We start from the raw sequence: 17,008 nt of genomic DNA on the forward strand, positions 1-17,008 counted from the left end.
TATCTTGTTCAGATAACTTGATGAGGACTTGCATAGACATTTTATATTGAATTCTATATTCTACCCCCTAAACCCAACTCTCACTGGAAAATCTGCATTTTACATTTTTTTCAGAATACAAAGTTTAATATGTGGTTTATGAGCCATTTTCCTAATAAAGATAAAAAAAAGTTATCCACAAGGTCAAAATGTACTGATATTGTTATAGTTTTGAGAACATTTGGTACATAAAGTTACACTCACAGTCCACTTTATAAGGTATACCAGTCCAAGTGCTCGTTAACGCAAATTTTTTAATCAGCCAATCACATAGCAGCAACTCAATGCATTTAGGCATGTAGACATGGTCAAGACGATCTGCTGCAGTTCAAACCAAGCATCAGAATTTGGAAGAAAGGTGACTTAAGTGACTTTAAACGTGGCATGGTTGTTTGTGCCAGACGGACTAGTCTGAGTATTTCAGAACCTGCTAATCTACTTGGATTTTCACACACAACCGGGGTTTACAGAAAATGTTCAGAAAAAAAGAAAATATCCCATCAGCAGCAGTTCTGTGGGCACAAATGTCTTGTTGATCCCAGAGATCAGAAGAAAATGACCAGATTGGTTTGAGTTTATAGAAACAGTAGCTCAAATAACCACTTATTTAAACCGAGGTTTGCAGAAGAATAGTTCTTCTATTAGTTCCACTAGTACCAATTGAGCATCTTGTCAATGCCACAGCCTATCTGAGTGTTGCTGCTGGACATGTCCATCCCTTAATGACCACAGTGTACCCATCTTCTGATGGCTACTTCCAGCAGGATAATGCATCATGTCATAAAGTGCAAATTATCTCAGTATGGTTTCTTGACCATGACAACGAGTTCACTGTACTCAAATGACCTCCACAATCACCAGAGCTCAACCCAATAGAGCACCTTATCGCTTTTATCAAGGCAGCACCACCGGCATTTCAGCTGTCCAATCGCTGTTCAATCATGAGCGTAAAACCAGGCGTACACAAAGTTTTGGTGTGTACACAGTGTTGATACATGAGGCCCCAGATATGTAGCTGTAGCTATAGTTGACTTAAACTATAAGAAAATGTAAAATATAAAGATAAACACAAATATATGCAATAATATTTTTATTTATTAATATATTTATTAATTTGGCTTTTACCAGGGTTATTATCATTAACTATAATTTGAATTTGTAATTTACTAACATTTTAAAGAAAATAAATATTAACTGAAATAAAACAGAAGTCAAAAATTTATATACAGACATAAAAATAGGCTACAAATAATAAAAACTGAAAAAATTGTAAAGTCTATGAATCTATATCAATGATAATTATTTAATGTTAGTTAATGTTTTTTTTATGTTTTTACAGTTAATCTGATGTTTGTTAATAATTTCTTTTACCTTTTTTTTTAATTGATTGCACATTAAAAGGACAAATAAAAACTGTAATAAAACAGTCATTTGATGTTTTTTTAAATTAAATTTTATTTATTTATTTATTTTTTTTTTTATTTTTAATTATCATATATTAAAGCGGGGCGACACAGTGGCGCAGTAGGTAGTGCTGTTGCCTCACAGCAAAAAGGTTGCTGATTCGAGCCTCGGCTTGGTCAGTTGGCATTTCTTTGTGGAGTTTGCATGTTCTCCCTGTGTATCCTCCGGGTGCTCTGGTTTCCCCCACAGTCCAAAGACATGCAGTACAGGTGAATTGGGTAGGCTAAATTTTCCATAGTGTATGAGTGTGGATGAGTGATTGTAGATGTTTCCCAGAGATGGGTTGCGGCTGGAAGGGCATCCGCTGCGTAAAAACTTGCTGGATAAGTTTGCAGTTATTCCGCTGTGGCGACCCCGGATTAATAAAGGGACTAAGCTGAAAAGACAACGAATGAATGAATGAATATTAAAGCAGGGCGACGCAGTGGCACAGTAGGTGGTGCTGTTGCCTCACACCAAGAAGGTCACTGGTTGAGCCTCGGCTGGGTCAGTTGGCATTTCTGTGTGGTGTTTGAATGTTCATGCGATACAGGTGAATTGGCTAAATTGTCCATAGTGTATGTTTGTGAATGGAAGTGTGTAGGTGTTTTCCAGCGATGGGTTGCAGCTGGAAGGGCATCCACTGCTTAAAAAAACCTATGCTGGATAAGTTGGCAGTTTGTTCTGCTGTTGCGATTGCAGATTAATAAAGGGACTAAGCCGACAAGAAAATGATTAAATGAATGAATTATATGTTAAAGGGAGAGTGCACTCAAAAATGTAAACTGTCATTAAAGACTCACCCTTCACTACTCACCCAAAACTAATTTCCAAACACCTTTCTATTTCTGGTGACCACAAATTTAGATATTCAGAAAAATGCTGATTGCTGGCACCCATTGACTTAAGTAATTTACTTTTCCTATGGAAATCAATGGTTGGCAACAACCAGCATTCTTCAAATTATCTTCATTTGTGTTCAACAGAAGAAGAAAGAAACTCATAAAGGTTTAAAAACACATGAGAGAAAGAGAGAGTAAATGATGAGGTAATTTTAATCGTTGGCTAAAATATATTTTTAATCATTAAATCTGTCTTTAGAGCAAATTTCAGTTACATAGTTGAAAAAAAACTCCAATCAAATAGACATGTTTAAAATGACCTCTCACATTTGTGAAGAAAAATAATAGAAAAGAAATGTTTTTCAGGCCCTTCTTTGCACCGTGATTGTGTTTGCATATGCAGATTGATTTCATAGCTGGCACAATCCCTCAAATGTAAACTTGTGTGTGCAGGCCCAGGCTTTGCTCACAGCAGAGTTTATGGAAGAAACCCGTCGAGAGAAAGAGGAGAGCCTGCGCCGATTCCAAGATGCTGTTCGTGAGCGTGTGTCACAGCAGGCCCAACTGCGCAAACAACAGCAGCTCATCAGATCATACCAGACCGTAAGAAATGCCTGTCTCTAGTGTCTCTCCCTCTTTTCATGTTCTTTGGAAAGATAACTAATAGGTTATTTAGTTATTAATAAATGGTTATTATAATTACAGACATCCTGTGAAATTGTATTTTTATATTCAGTTGAAGTCAGAATTATTAGGCCTCCTGAATTATTAGCCCCCTGTTTATTTTCCCTCGCAATTTCTGTTCAACAGAGAGAAGACTTTTTCAACACATTTCCAATATAATAGTTTTCATAACTATTTTCTAATAACTGATTTATTTTATCTTTGCCAGGATGACAGTAAATAATATTTTACTAGATATTTTTCAAGACACTTCTATACAGCTTAAAGTTACATTTAAAGACTTAACTAGGTTAATTAGGTTAAGGATTGGGTAATTTGGCAAGTTATAGTATAATGATGGTTTGTTCTTTAGACTATCGAAAAAAAAGGGGGCTTAAAGGGGCTAATAATTTTGACCTTAAAATGTTTTTTAAAAAATTAAACACTGCTTTTAGTCTTGCCGAAATAAAACAAATTTAATAAAACAACTTTCTCCAGAAGAAAAATTATTATCAGACATACTGTAAAAATGTCCTTGCTCTGTTAAACATCATTTGGGAAGGATTAAAAAAAGAAGAAAAAAAAATCAAGCGGGGGGCTAATAATTCTGACTTCAACTGTATATATATATCTCAAATATTTTCTCAAATATAAATTTCTCTAATGGGTCTAATCTCAAGTGTATTTTCACAGTATTTCTTATATATTTTTCTTCTAAAGAAAGTTTTTTTTTTAAGTATTTTCTATTATTATTATTATAATAATTATTTTTTAAAATACATTTTTATTTTAATTTTTTTGCAGTCAATTACATTAGCCTCAACAATAAATTATTTAATTTGATTCACAGAATAATTCACTATTGTCAAACTTGCCTAGTTAACCTAGTGCGCCTTTAAATTGCACTTTAAACTGAACACCAGCGCCTTACTTTACAACTTGAATAAAATATTTACTTTCATCATGATAAATTGAATTAGTTATTTAAAAAGAAAATGAATATGTTAAAATAAAATATTTAAAGCGACGCGATGGCACAGTAGGTAGTGCTGTCGCCTCACAGCAAGAAGGTCGCTGGTTCAAGCCTTGGCTGGGTCAGTTGGCATTTCTGTGTTCAGTTTGCATGTTCTCCCCGCGTTCGCGTGGGTTTTCTCCGGGTTCCCCACAGTCCAAACACATGCGGTAAAGGTAAATTGGGTAAGCTAAATTGTCCATTTTGTATGAGTGTGAATGAGTTTGTATGGGTGTTTCCCAGTGATGGGTTGCAGCTGGAAGGTGGGCCGCTGTGTAAAATATGCATTTACCTGTGGCGACCCCAGATTAATAAAGGGACTTAGCCGAAAAGAAAATGAATGAATGAAAATATTTAAAATTATTAAAAGGTATTTTTAAAATAATTTTAATCATTTTTGTGTATGTTTTAAAATTAATATTTTTTATTTAGCTTTCACTCATCATTTAAGTTTTTATGTGTGCTTATGCTTAAAAGCTTATATTTTTGAAATGTGCCTTTAGTATTTGGTCGTCACCTACAAGCATAAGCTTGTTTGAAAATCTACATGGAAAATTACAAAATAAAAGTAAAAACATTACTGGCTGCAAGATGCGGTTTGTGAATGTGTGTCACAGCAGGTCATCTGTGCAAACAGCTGATCAAATCATATGATACCCTTTTATAAACTACAAAGGCACAAATCACAGGTTCTTCAAAAAAAAAAAGGCCACCAACAAACATGAGCTTGCTAAATTGCTATATATAAAGAGAACATTCTAAAGAATAAGACCGTCTTTGCTTTACTTGCAACTTTGCAAGGATGTGAAAATCCAAAAATTGTTTTGACAGAAACATTGAATACTTAAATAATATAATAAATACTTAAATAATATTAATAAAAAATTATTCAGTCATCTATGTGAACACTGTCTTATATTTTTAACTGTTTTGTGTGTGTGTGTGTGCGTGCGCGTGCATGCGTGTGTGTGTGATTGTATATGCCAGGGGTCACCAATCTCGGTCCTGGAGGGCCGGTGTCCCTGCAGGGTTTAGCTCTAACTTGCCTCAACACACCTGCCTGATTGTTTGTATACCTAGTATACCTAGTAAGTATACCTAGTAAGACCTTGATTAGCTTGTTCAGGTGTGTTTGATTAGGGTTGGAGTTAAATCTGCTGGACACCGGCCCTCCAGGACCGAGATTGATGATGTCAGGGTTCTGACACTCTGGTCTTGTAAATTCTTGTTTTGGTGGCAGAGCTCGGACACTACCCATGTCTGGTCCTGTTTCTGTCTCTGTGTGCGCGCGCGCACGCGCCGTCATGGGTGTACGCAGAGTGTGCGCGCTCCTGCTTGATGCGGCCGCGCGCGTTCTGCGTCCCTCAGACGCGTGCGCTCTTGTACTCGTGTTTGTGTTTTCGTCTGTCTGCAGCGTGGTGTTTCATTCCCAGCATCTCAGTCTTGTTGGTTTCGGTTTTGGTCGGCGCTGGGATGAAGCATGCACGCTGCGTGTGTGAGCACACGGTGAGTGTCTTCATTCATCGTGTGCTCGTGTCTTGTCTGTTGTCAAAGCACGTGGCTCTGTGTTTACATTGTGGTCACGTGCTTTTGTCGTTTGCTTCAGTGTTGTGTTTGTGTTGTCATGAACATGCGGTTAATGAGTTCTCTCATTGGCTGCATGTTCTTGTCTTGTTTATGTGAGCGCATGGCTTGTCTCGTCTCTGTCATGCGCTCTCCCGTCTATTGTCTTGTCCCACCCACCTTGTTATCCTGTTTGTAATTATTATTTTCACCTGTCTGCCTGTCTGTTAATTGGTTTGTCTTTCCTATTTATTCTCCTAGTGTGCTCTGTTCTGTGCTGGTCCGTTGTTGATTTTCCCTTCCCTGTTGTATGAGGTCTGCTGATTTCTGGTCTAACGTAGTGTGTCTTGCCAAGTTTCAGATCTGATCTAGTTAAGTGTATGATAATGTTGTGTTTTTCCCCACATGGGGAGATTTGAGTTTTGTTTTTGTTTTATTTCTTAATAAAACCTTAATTTCCTGCATTTGGGTCCTCGCCTCCTCTCCATCCACCCCCATACCGTGACAGATGACCCCTGGTATATACCATTGAAGAAAAAAAACATAAGCTTTTTTCTTTTTTAATTTTTGAAGTCAGTATAGCACTGTTTTAAATATTTCACAAGTGCTTATTTCTTCTTCCTTTTAAATATTTTTCTATTATATCTAATGGAGAAAGGATTTTTTTAAATACAAATATGAACATAAGAGTTTTAATAATTAACTAAGTTTGTCTTTGCAATGATGACAGTACATGATTTTACATAATATGTACTTAATATTCTAGTTATTTTGCAGTATTGTATTTAGATTAAAGATCAATTTAAAGGTGTCATATACTGTATCGGTTTGATAAGTTAAATTGTTTCCTCATATCTACATAGTAAGTTTATGATCATTGTTGTCTCACTGGGGAATGTTGTGGCTTATCAAACATAGCCTGAGGCTTGCATATTAATGATCCCAGAGCTACATATAAGTCTGTTCTCAAGATGAGGGCGTGGCCTATGAGTCACACAACAGTCTGCTTTATGTTCTGATAGGCCTTTTGTCCACCTGGGTTTTATTCTTGTGTAATTAACACGAGAATGATGAAACAGTGGTGTCTCATGGTATGTTCATTTCCACATACTGATCTCCTATTATTTGACTTTAAATAAATAAATCTTAAGGGGCCTAAAAAAATTTACATAATATTTCTTATTTATATTTGTTTTTATTTTAGCCAAACTAAAAGAAATAAAAAATTGTCAGGTTAGAGTTTGTTTATTTTTAACCACAAGCAGGATCTTGACTGAAAAGCTAATGAAAGCAAAAAGTCACAACAATCTTTAAAAAAACTTGGCTTTGGAAAAGTCCAAATTTGTTTGATGTCTTTAAACAGTCATGCAAACATTATGTAACTTTTTTTTTCAGGTTGAATGGGAGGGCAAAATATTGCAACTGACCACCAAAGCAGTCCATCGTCCTTTACCTCAAACCAATGTATTTCCTTCATGGACATATGCAGAGCAAGTTATCTGCAGTCCCAGCTCTCACTCTGCCAGTGTTGACGGGACGGAGTCTTCTTCTTCCCGACACCTTACACATAACGTATGTGTATTTCCAGAGCATCCAATCATTTTTGCATTCATTTACCACATAGTCTTGTTGTATTTGGTGAGTTTCTTTGCCCTGTTTCCAGGTCAGTAAAGTCAGGAAGCATGTGAGGCACAGACTAGCTGCTCGCCAGACAGTGCAAGACGGAGAGGATTTATCGCAGCTACCTGGTGGGAGATGGAAAATATCTCCTGCTAGAAATGTGAGTCATGCATGATGCATTTGGGTCATTTTCAAGACGTGAACAGTCAGTTTTGCGGTATATTAATATCTTGCCTTTTGTTTTAAATACAGAAACCTGAATCACACACTTGGAAAGATCAGAAAGATTATACTGAAAGAGGAGAGGAGGATGTTGAAGCGGAAGATGAGATGCTGTTGGGGCAACATGATCAACCTCTCCATTTGCATCACCAACAAAGCAAGACTGTAACTTTTCAGAACGATATGGTAGGAAGGTCTTGTGTGGCATTTAAGTTTAGTTCAAGACGGTACACCCACGGAAAAGACACTGTTAAAAATTTTTTTTTTTTTTTTTTTCAGTTTGCTGGAAAGAAAGTGACCTAGGGTGACCATGCACCAAAGGGAAAACTGTATTTTTAAAGTACTATTTTTAAACACATTTTCTATAAGGGTACTTTAAACCTTGAAAAATTTAGTTCATGCAGTTCTGAATATGCTTGTGTAACTGCCAGCTGTAATTTATGGGTATTTACATTGAAATCAGGTGAACACTGTAGGAATTACAACAGTTTGCAAAGGTGCCTCCAACTTGTTAAGGGTTTAAAAGTAATTGGACAGAATAATATTCATAAATCAATCTTTCAATTTTTTAATACTTGGTTGCAAATCCTTTGCAGTCAATTACAGCCTGAATTCTGGAATGTATAGACATCACCAGACACTGGGTTTTATCCCTGGTGGTGCTCTGACAGGCCTTTACAGCAACTGTCTTCAGTTCCTGCTTGTTCTTGGGGTATTTCCCCTTCAGTTTTTTCTTCAATAACTGAAAAGCATGCTCAATAGGATTCAGGTCAGAGACCTAGCCATTGCATTACATTCCACTTCTTTCCCTTCTAAAACTCTTTGGTTGCTTTTGCTGTATGCTTTGGGTCATTCTCCATCTGAACTGTGAAGTGCTGTCTAATGAGTTCTGAAGCATTTGGCTGAATATGAGCAGAGATTATTGCCTGAAACACTTTAGAATTCATCCTGCTACTTTTGTTAGCAGTCACATCATCAATAAATACAGGAGTACCAGTTCCATTGACAGCCACATTGTTAAGTGTGACGTCACGCGATGCGGCTTCCGAGTCCAAGCGCTCTATTTAACTCAATGGGGAGACTCATGAAATGGTAATAATAAATGTTTACAAAGCGATTTAATGCTTTCAAAAATCACAATCACAGTATATATGTCTATGCCTAATATCCGATGGCCAGAAAGTGGTATATTTTTTATAACTTGTAAAATGTTTGGTATTTGTTATGCAGCAAGTCCAGAGATTGTTGTGTACACTATGATTTTATATAAAATTAACTTTAATGTGTGACAGGAATAAAACGCGATCATAAATGAAGGATTTCTCCACTCAAATGAATGGCGGCTTGGACCCGGAAACATTATACATACGTCACAAACACGTCACCACTTAACAAGCGGATATGCACATGCCATGTCACTACTACCACCATGCTTCGCTGCTAAGGATCATGAGCAGTTCCTTTCCATCTCCTTACTTTTCTCTTCCCATCACTCTGGTACAAGTTAATCTTGGTCTCATCTGTCCAGAGGATGCCGTTCCAGCACTGTGAATGCTTTTTTACAACTCTAATCTGGCCTTTTTGTTGTTCAGGTTTACCAATGGTTTACATCTTGTGGTGAGCTCTATGTATTCACCCTGGTGTAGTCTTCTGTTGATTGTTGACTCTGATACACATACACCTATCTCCTGGAGAGTGTTCTTGATCTGTCCAACTGTTGTGAAGGCTTTTCTTCGCTAGGGATAGAATTCTTAGATAATCCACCACAGTTTTTTCAATGGTCTTCTGGGTCTTTTGGTGTTTCTTAGTTAACTGGTGCTGTTCCAAACTGTTGTTTTGGCCATGCCTAATGTTTTTGCTATGTCTCTAATGGTTTTGTTTTTTCAGCTTAATGATGTCTTGCTTGACTGATAGTGACAGGTCTGTGAATCTCATTTTTAAAGTTGAGCAACCGATTCCAAATGCAAATAGCACACTTGAAATTAACTCTGCGCAATTTATCTGCACATTGTAATTGGCATAATGAAGGAATAACACATCTGACCATGGAACTGCTTAGAAGCCAATTGTCCAATTACTTTTGGACCTTAACAAGTGGGAGGCACATTTGGAAACTGTTGTAATTCCTACAGTGTTCACCTGTTTTGAATGTAGATACCCTCAAATTAAAGCTGGTAGTCTGCAGTTAAAGCACATTTTTGTTTTATTTCAAATCCATTGAGTGGGTGTATAAAACCAAAAATGTTTGAATTCTGTCAATGTCTAAATATTTATTTACCTTACTGTAACTAAGGACCTAACTGTATATGATTATTATATGTTAATTTAAAAAATACAGAAATGTTCTCAATTTCATTCTGCTTAATGTAATAATTCTAATAACAGCACTAAAAAAAATAGAAATCAATTTAAAGTAATTTTATTTTAAAAAGTCTTACGAGTGTCCTAACAACAAGCCATGCATCGAGATTCCAGCGACAAGCAATTTGGTTGTCTGCACCAAACGCAATGTGACATGACAGAAACATTAAAAATACCAGCCATTCATTTAAATAAATACCAACCATACACTCCCAACGAAATGGTAAGATGGTTACCAATATATAAATATAAAGATGGCTATTATTCATTCATTCATTTTCATTTTGGCTTAGTCCCTTTAAGATGATGATTTCTACATATTTAGCCTATTTAATTTATTAAAAGTATATAGGCTGAGTACTGATGTTGCTGTTGTTATTTGGAGAGTCATGACTTTCATTTTCAAAACGTTTGCTAATTATTTAATTTTCAAGATCTGTGGTAAACTGTCTGCTGCCGCTTTCAGTGATATGGCAATAAATTTCACATAAAATTATATTCAAGCTAATATTAGTAGCATTTAACATTGAATAAAGCACATAATCTCAGGGTTCTCACACTTCTTGAAAGTGCTTAAATTTCAGACACATGAGTTCAAGGCCAGGAAAGTACTCAAAAACAAACACAGGTACTTGAAAGTGCTTGCATTTAATTATGTCGTTATTTCAACAATTGTACTGTTCTGTTTTCAGACACTGAATGAAAAAACTGAGAAATTCTTAATTTAAAAACCTTAGATTTAAACCTTGAACAAGAACCATGACACATAATACACATTTTATCAATATTTCACAGACTGCATATGAATATTGGCAGTATTGAATTCAACAATTGTATTAAAGTTTTTTGAACATGAGTGTTTATCATTATTATGACATTTTAATGTACAGTACATTAAGGACTTTCATGGCACTACATATGCTGTGGGGGTATGAAGTACAAAGGTGCTTCATTTAAATTTAATGGTGCTTTAAAATGCCCCTAAATCCGCTGTTCATAAAGTAGTGGGAACCCCGAATATGTACCTGTCTTGCTGTGATGTTGCAGAAAAAGAAAAAAACAATATAAATTTTGTGTGTCACTGGCTGATGGTTAGGATAAAAACTCATTTTACCATAAAAAAAGATAGCTTTTATTGCGTGTCGCGCCACTACATCATGTGTAGTTAGAACACAGTGTAAGACCTCTTCCATATGGAACAATTAGCATTTAATGGCAATATAGTGAAGTTAACTTAAGCAAACTACTGGCAGGTCACAAATAATATTCTTGTAATATTTTTATTTTATTTTATGAGAACACAGCTGGTCTTTATAACCCTATGCAACTGTATGATTTAGACATGCAATATAATTATGTGCAATGTTTACTTAAATATGCCTGTAATATCATTTGTGTTCTAGATTCACCTGTAAACCATAAACCATGTCTTAAATCAAAACTGCTTACTATAGAAAGCCTTTTCCTGTTTAAGTGGAGGCTGTTCAGTGGTGTTTAAGCCGTCTTACACCACAAGACCTTTATGACATCTTCAACACAATGTGATATTATTATGTAACACAGCGCCTTTTATTATTTCATTAATACATGATGGTGTCTCTGCAGATTTATGAGCCAGATCGCACTGCTTCCTGCACAGGCTTCACAACTGACTATAGAGCTTCCCAAGTGCTGTGGCCGCATGAGAATCAGGAGGAGCTGAAGAGGCAGGTGGGAATTCACACTTGATTAATAGTGAAGCCTCTTCTTTTTTGCATTTTTTAATTAGGGAAATTAAGAGTTTTTTTTTTTTTTTTAACCCAGCAGTAGAGCTGCACTGTTCTGGATAAAAAGAGAATCGCAATTTTTTTGTGTGCTTAGAATAAAGATTATGATTCTCTCACAACTTCGTGGACCTTACTTGTAAAGATTTACCCCTGAACATTAGGGCTATTCTATAATGCAATATGGTCATTTAATTCATGCGCACACTATTTTTTGTTTTTTTTTTACCGCAGAGTGCAGCTCATGCCATTTAGTGCTGTCACTTTAAAATAAAAAATAAATAAATAAAAATACATGCAAATAATAATTATTACCCTTACGTCTACTGATTGAGGAGCGAAACGTAATAACTCTTAAGGGCCCTATCATGCACCCGGCGCAATAAGGCACAATATGTTTGGTGTGATTTGTTGCTATTTTCAGACCAACGCAACCGTTATTTGCCCGTTTTGCACCATGTTGTTTAAATAGCAAATTAATTTGTGCATTTTGTGCACTCATGGGTGTTCTGGTCTAAAAAACGTGTGCGTGCATTGTTGGCACATTGCTATTTTGAAGAGCTGAAATAGACCTCGCCATTGACCAACTAAAAGCTGCTCTAAAGTCCAGCATGGAGCACTTTAGTTAAGCGCCTATGTGGGTTCAAATGCTTACACATTGCTTCAAATGCTTCCACATTGCTTTATACACACAGGATTAACAGATAAATATTTTTACAAAAATTATAATTTTCTTCATAAATATAAAAAACACTGCCTCCATACCTCATCTTGAGAGGCTTTTTCAGTTTATACATGACAATCTGCATTTTGTATAATGTTGTTGTTATTATTATTATTTACATATTGTATGCAGTATTATATGTATATTATATTTGTTTTTATAAAAACAAGTTTAGATTTGTCCACCTGTCAGATTTTGGAGACATATTCATCACCATATGGGGCATAAGAATAGGACGTGTGTTTGGATATAACTGAATTAAGAAATAGTTTTGAAACAAATCTTTGCGCTTAACAAATGAAATCAAATATGGAGTTTAATGGATGTCTTCATTGGAGTGAGTACAACACATTTTTTTTTTTACTGCACGAAAGTAAAGGAGTAAAAGTAAAGTAAAGAGAAAGCAAAGAGGCAGAATGGAGTAGGCTAGTTTTTTTATCCTCACACTGCAGATGGTCTGTTTAACTGTTTTCTCGCTAGTAAAGCATTCAGTTTTTTCACTTACATATGAAGTCTGCCATGTAAATAACTAATGCACCATGGCGCGACGCAACTGACTCTTAAAGGGGATGAAAGATGAGACTCTGATTGATTTAATGCACGTTATACCCAAAACACACCCATAATTGATAAAGCCCCTATTATGGGTTTTTGAGAATGACCTTCCATGTAGTTTGTAACACAGCTCTAAATGAAGTGACCCTGATAACACTGGTGAGAACCAGGTACTGTGTATTATTGGGTTAATAACTAATATGTAGTGTTGATGCACTCTGAATACTTCTGTATTGTTAATATGCTGGGCTGGGCATTTTACTCTGATCGCACTGATCGCTGTCAGTGTCGACCAATCACAACAGGCTGTCATCGGTCCAATCAGCACAGATAAGCTTCGCGCTGAGGAGGTGTTAGGGAAGAAATGAATTGCTGACTCGCTGGTATAATTAGGTAAAAATAAATGCTTATAATAACACCAAGAAAGTGTTTTTTGACCTTGCATGCAGACTGTTGTTGGAGACTCTTACAACCAAAATATGACCCTATTTCATGTATGATAGGGGCTCTTTAAGAGAATAAACACAACCCTGTAAGACCATATGCCAGGGCGCAGACCATATTTTTCCATCTTTAAAATAGCAAAAGTGGATGCTTTAATGCTTTTGCGCCTTGCACTTAAGACTTTGCACACATTGTTAAAATAGATCCCTAAGAGTTTAATATAAATAAACCCACATCTGACATTTGAATAAACCCCAGTCCTGTTTTCTCCATTTATGATTGATGCATTTGTGAAGACAGATGTTGAGACACATCAACATGTTTATTGGCTGCTTTTGTCAGACTTTTTTTAACATAAATTTCACTCAGTGTCTGGAGGGATTTAATGTTTATATTGTCGCTTTTACCTGTGAAGTTACATGGTAACTAGATGTGTAAGTAGTATGTAACAACAGTGTAAGTGTACACTGGTACATAGTATTTACTTGTGTGATACTGGTGTAACTACACATATGTAACAACCAAGTGGCAACCTCCCGCTCTCCCTCAGGAAGCCAATACGGAAGTAACTAAAATTGCAATTCATCCGAAATTCCAGTAGTCCTGGCCGCTCCTGGCTCCAAAATACAGCAAATTTCAATTGAGCCCACTGTTAGAATGGCCAACTTTACAGCAGAAAAAAAGGTGTTTACAGCCTGGTACAAAAAAAGATTTTGGTTAATATAATAGCTAATATTACCCTTTATGACAACTGTGAGGGGGGTGAATTTTTTTATAACCCATCCGTTTCCTTTATATTAAGTTATATTAAGTTTGCATAATTGAGGGAGTGGCCACTTGAGTGACAGCTAGGTCTCGTTGGTGGCCGTCACGTCACCTCAGCTGAATCCTGCAGATTAGCCACTGAACTCGGCATATTTATCATATTTCTGTGTTGTTTTATGTGGCTTTACACAGTCAACTGCCTTTTGGACTTGTTTCCTACAATTATTAGATGGCATGGCATGACAAAGTTATATACTTATATACCATCTCTATACATGTATTTGTTTTAAGATCATTTATCGTTTATATTTATATTTAGAGCTGTAATGCACTCCAGAATCTGATGAATTGATTAGCTGTAGGCTCTAGAACAGTCATCTGAAGCGTTGTTATACAGTGTTATGCTGGATTTCATCAATAGTCTTACATTAACTAACACAGACTATATCTGAAGTGTTTGGAAGTAATTTGCGTTTTCCTCCTGTTGAAAACGTCGTAAGAACAATGTTTAGTGGCTTAATGTATTACAGCAGTGTTTTTAAAAGTCTATACACTTTATTGATATAGTATACAACCAAGCACAAGAGGTCAGAATAAAAACGAGTCACAGGTGATAAAGTATTAAGCGTTCTCCCAAAGTAAAGTGTGTCTGAACCAGGTCTAAGCAAAATGCCAGCAGGTGTCTGTAGCTCCGCTCACTCTCCGCCACTTTGCCCTTGTTTGGTATCCCGACGTGGGTGTGATGACGCACGAACAAAATGGCGACGGTTGGCCGCGCCAACTTGTGGCTTCTTTTGCGCTCTTTAGAAACCTATGGGTGATGTCACGGATACTACGTCCATATATTTTACAGTCTATGGTAACAACCCACTGAATAGTAAGTGTAGGTTGAAATGTGTAACAGGACATTGGTAACAACACTAAGAAAGTACACATCTGTAACAAGAATTGTGTACAAAACTATTGAATTATTACAACCAAAAGTGTCATAATATGTGGCATTGTAGGAGCTTTTTGTATCACTATTTTTGGTGCGCTTATAATGGAATTGATCGCCAGAGGGGAAGCACCTAATATACGTCATTTAAATCATTGGCAGCACCCATGGTCCAAAATAAACTGGAATAAATGTGGATTTTTTTGTATAACATAAATATGTCGTTTTTATTTCAGCATATTTCTTAAAAATGCATCATTTACATTATATTCAGGCATACATGTCGTGATTCCCAGGGTTTCCTTTAAAAATACTATTGGTTGGATTAAGATCATGTGGGTGGTTGAATTGAGATGCTCTACATAGCAGTGAAAATTAATGTCATCAAAATAATGAAAAATACATTGTTCATTTAACATATTTTAAAATATTTAACATTTTCACTTTATTTGTTGTTCTTCACCTTTATGTTAAAGGGATAGTTCACACAAAAAAGGAAAATTTAGTCACTAATTACTTACCTCACATGGTTCCAAACCAAAATTGGTAACCACTGACTTCCATAGGGAAAAATAAATGCTATTGAAGTCAATGGTTACAGGTGTCCAGCTTTTTTTAAAAGATCTGCAGAAGAGCAGAAGAAAGAAACTCAAAGGTTAGTAAAGGGTGAGTAAATGATTTTTTGGAGCGAACTATCCCTTAAAAAAATCAATATTTGTTATTAAATTTCAGGATTGACATTTTAGTATTTGCTACATTTTATGATTTTACATAGAGTAATTTCAGGAAGCTTTCTGATTGTGTTACCTTGAATAAGAAACAGCCCAAATGTACTCCAATTCCAAACAGCCGCCAAAATGTACCTCCACATAATTTTCTATATCAACAGCAATATCCAAGCCAATTCGATTTTAGGTGATTAGAATTAGTAAAACTAAACCAACCTTTTGCATAGTGCTTGTCATAAAAAGGAAAAGTAACAGGGAAAATAATTTGAGTTAGGTCAGATATCTCCCATATATCTCACTTGTAAATAACCATTAGTCGGTAACCACTGACTTACATGTTTTTTCATCTCAATGAAAACCACTTAACAGCTTTCTTCAAAATATCCTCTTTTTTGTTCAATTAGCAAAACGAAATTCATAAAAGTTTGTAACGACTTGAGGTTTAGTGAATTATTTTCACCATTTTTTGGGTGGAATATACCTTTAAAACATGCGTTATTCTACACCTTTTTCTGTAGTAAACCTACTTTCCTAATTATACGCAAGTTATGAAAGCCACTGTGCAAATTATGAAATTTCAACTATAATTTAGAGGGAACATAATGATATTGTTATAGTTATGTTCAAGTAATAAGGAGAATATTTAGTCTAGATTTAGGTTCTTTATGTTTTTTAAGTTTAAGTGTAACAACTTTATTAATCCCATTAGGGGCAATAAAATTAGGGCAGAAGCATCATTATACAACAAACACATAAAGAGACAAATCACCTACAAACAATATTAAAAAAAACACAATCCAGCATGCTTTATAATAACTTAATATAATAAAAAAACGGCAATAAGGAAAGACCCATACATTAAAAATTTAAAACTTGCTTAAATGTAAGGCTAAAAAGGCTTATTGCCTCTGGAATAAAGCTGAATTTATATGCCTTAGAAGAGCATTTAATGCCTCTGAGCTTTCTTCCAGAGGGCAACAGTACAAAAAAGGCTTCAGAGGATGGGAATCATCTCTTATCACACTTTGAATTTTCCATTTGCTGTTCATGTAACTCTGCTAGATTCCGCAGAGGCAAACTAATAATCTTGGTGCAAGTCTAGACTAAGCTTTGAAGGCAATTTTTGTCTCTAACAGATACAAACATTTTTTTTTATTTTTGTTTTACCAAAACTATTGCCTTTTTCAATCATTAAGCATTTTGTTTCAGAGGCAGTCTCAGTTCCTTATGTATCGACGACACTTCATGGACATCGAGCGAGAGCAAGTGAAGGAGCACAAAAGGCACAGGAAACACATCAAGAGAACTGCAAGGTCCAACCTCACTA

The 17,008-nt window shown here is 35.8% G+C and overlaps 1 protein-coding gene across 2 annotated transcripts in view; it reads left to right on the forward strand.

Moving 5' to 3' along the window:
* Positions 1-17,008, forward strand: part of ccdc15 (coiled-coil domain containing 15) — a 29,077-nt gene that overhangs the window by 495 nt on the left and 11,574 nt on the right. Inside the window, 6 exon segments of one of the 2 annotated variants that reach the window (NM_001442468.1) lie at positions 2,778-2,927; positions 6,958-7,134; positions 7,226-7,342; positions 7,435-7,590; positions 11,371-11,475; positions 16,891-16,994. In NM_001442468.1, coding sequence (NP_001429397.1) covers positions 2,778-2,927; positions 6,958-7,134; positions 7,226-7,342; positions 7,435-7,590; positions 11,371-11,475; positions 16,891-16,994 — 809 coding nt within the window. 2 annotated transcript variants of the gene reach the window in all.

Source organism: Danio rerio, chromosome 5, assembly GCF_052040795.2.
Source record: "Danio rerio strain M-AB ecotype USA chromosome 5, GRCz13ab, whole genome shotgun sequence".
Taxonomy (NCBI): Eukaryota; Metazoa; Chordata; class Actinopteri; order Cypriniformes; family Danionidae; genus Danio; species Danio rerio.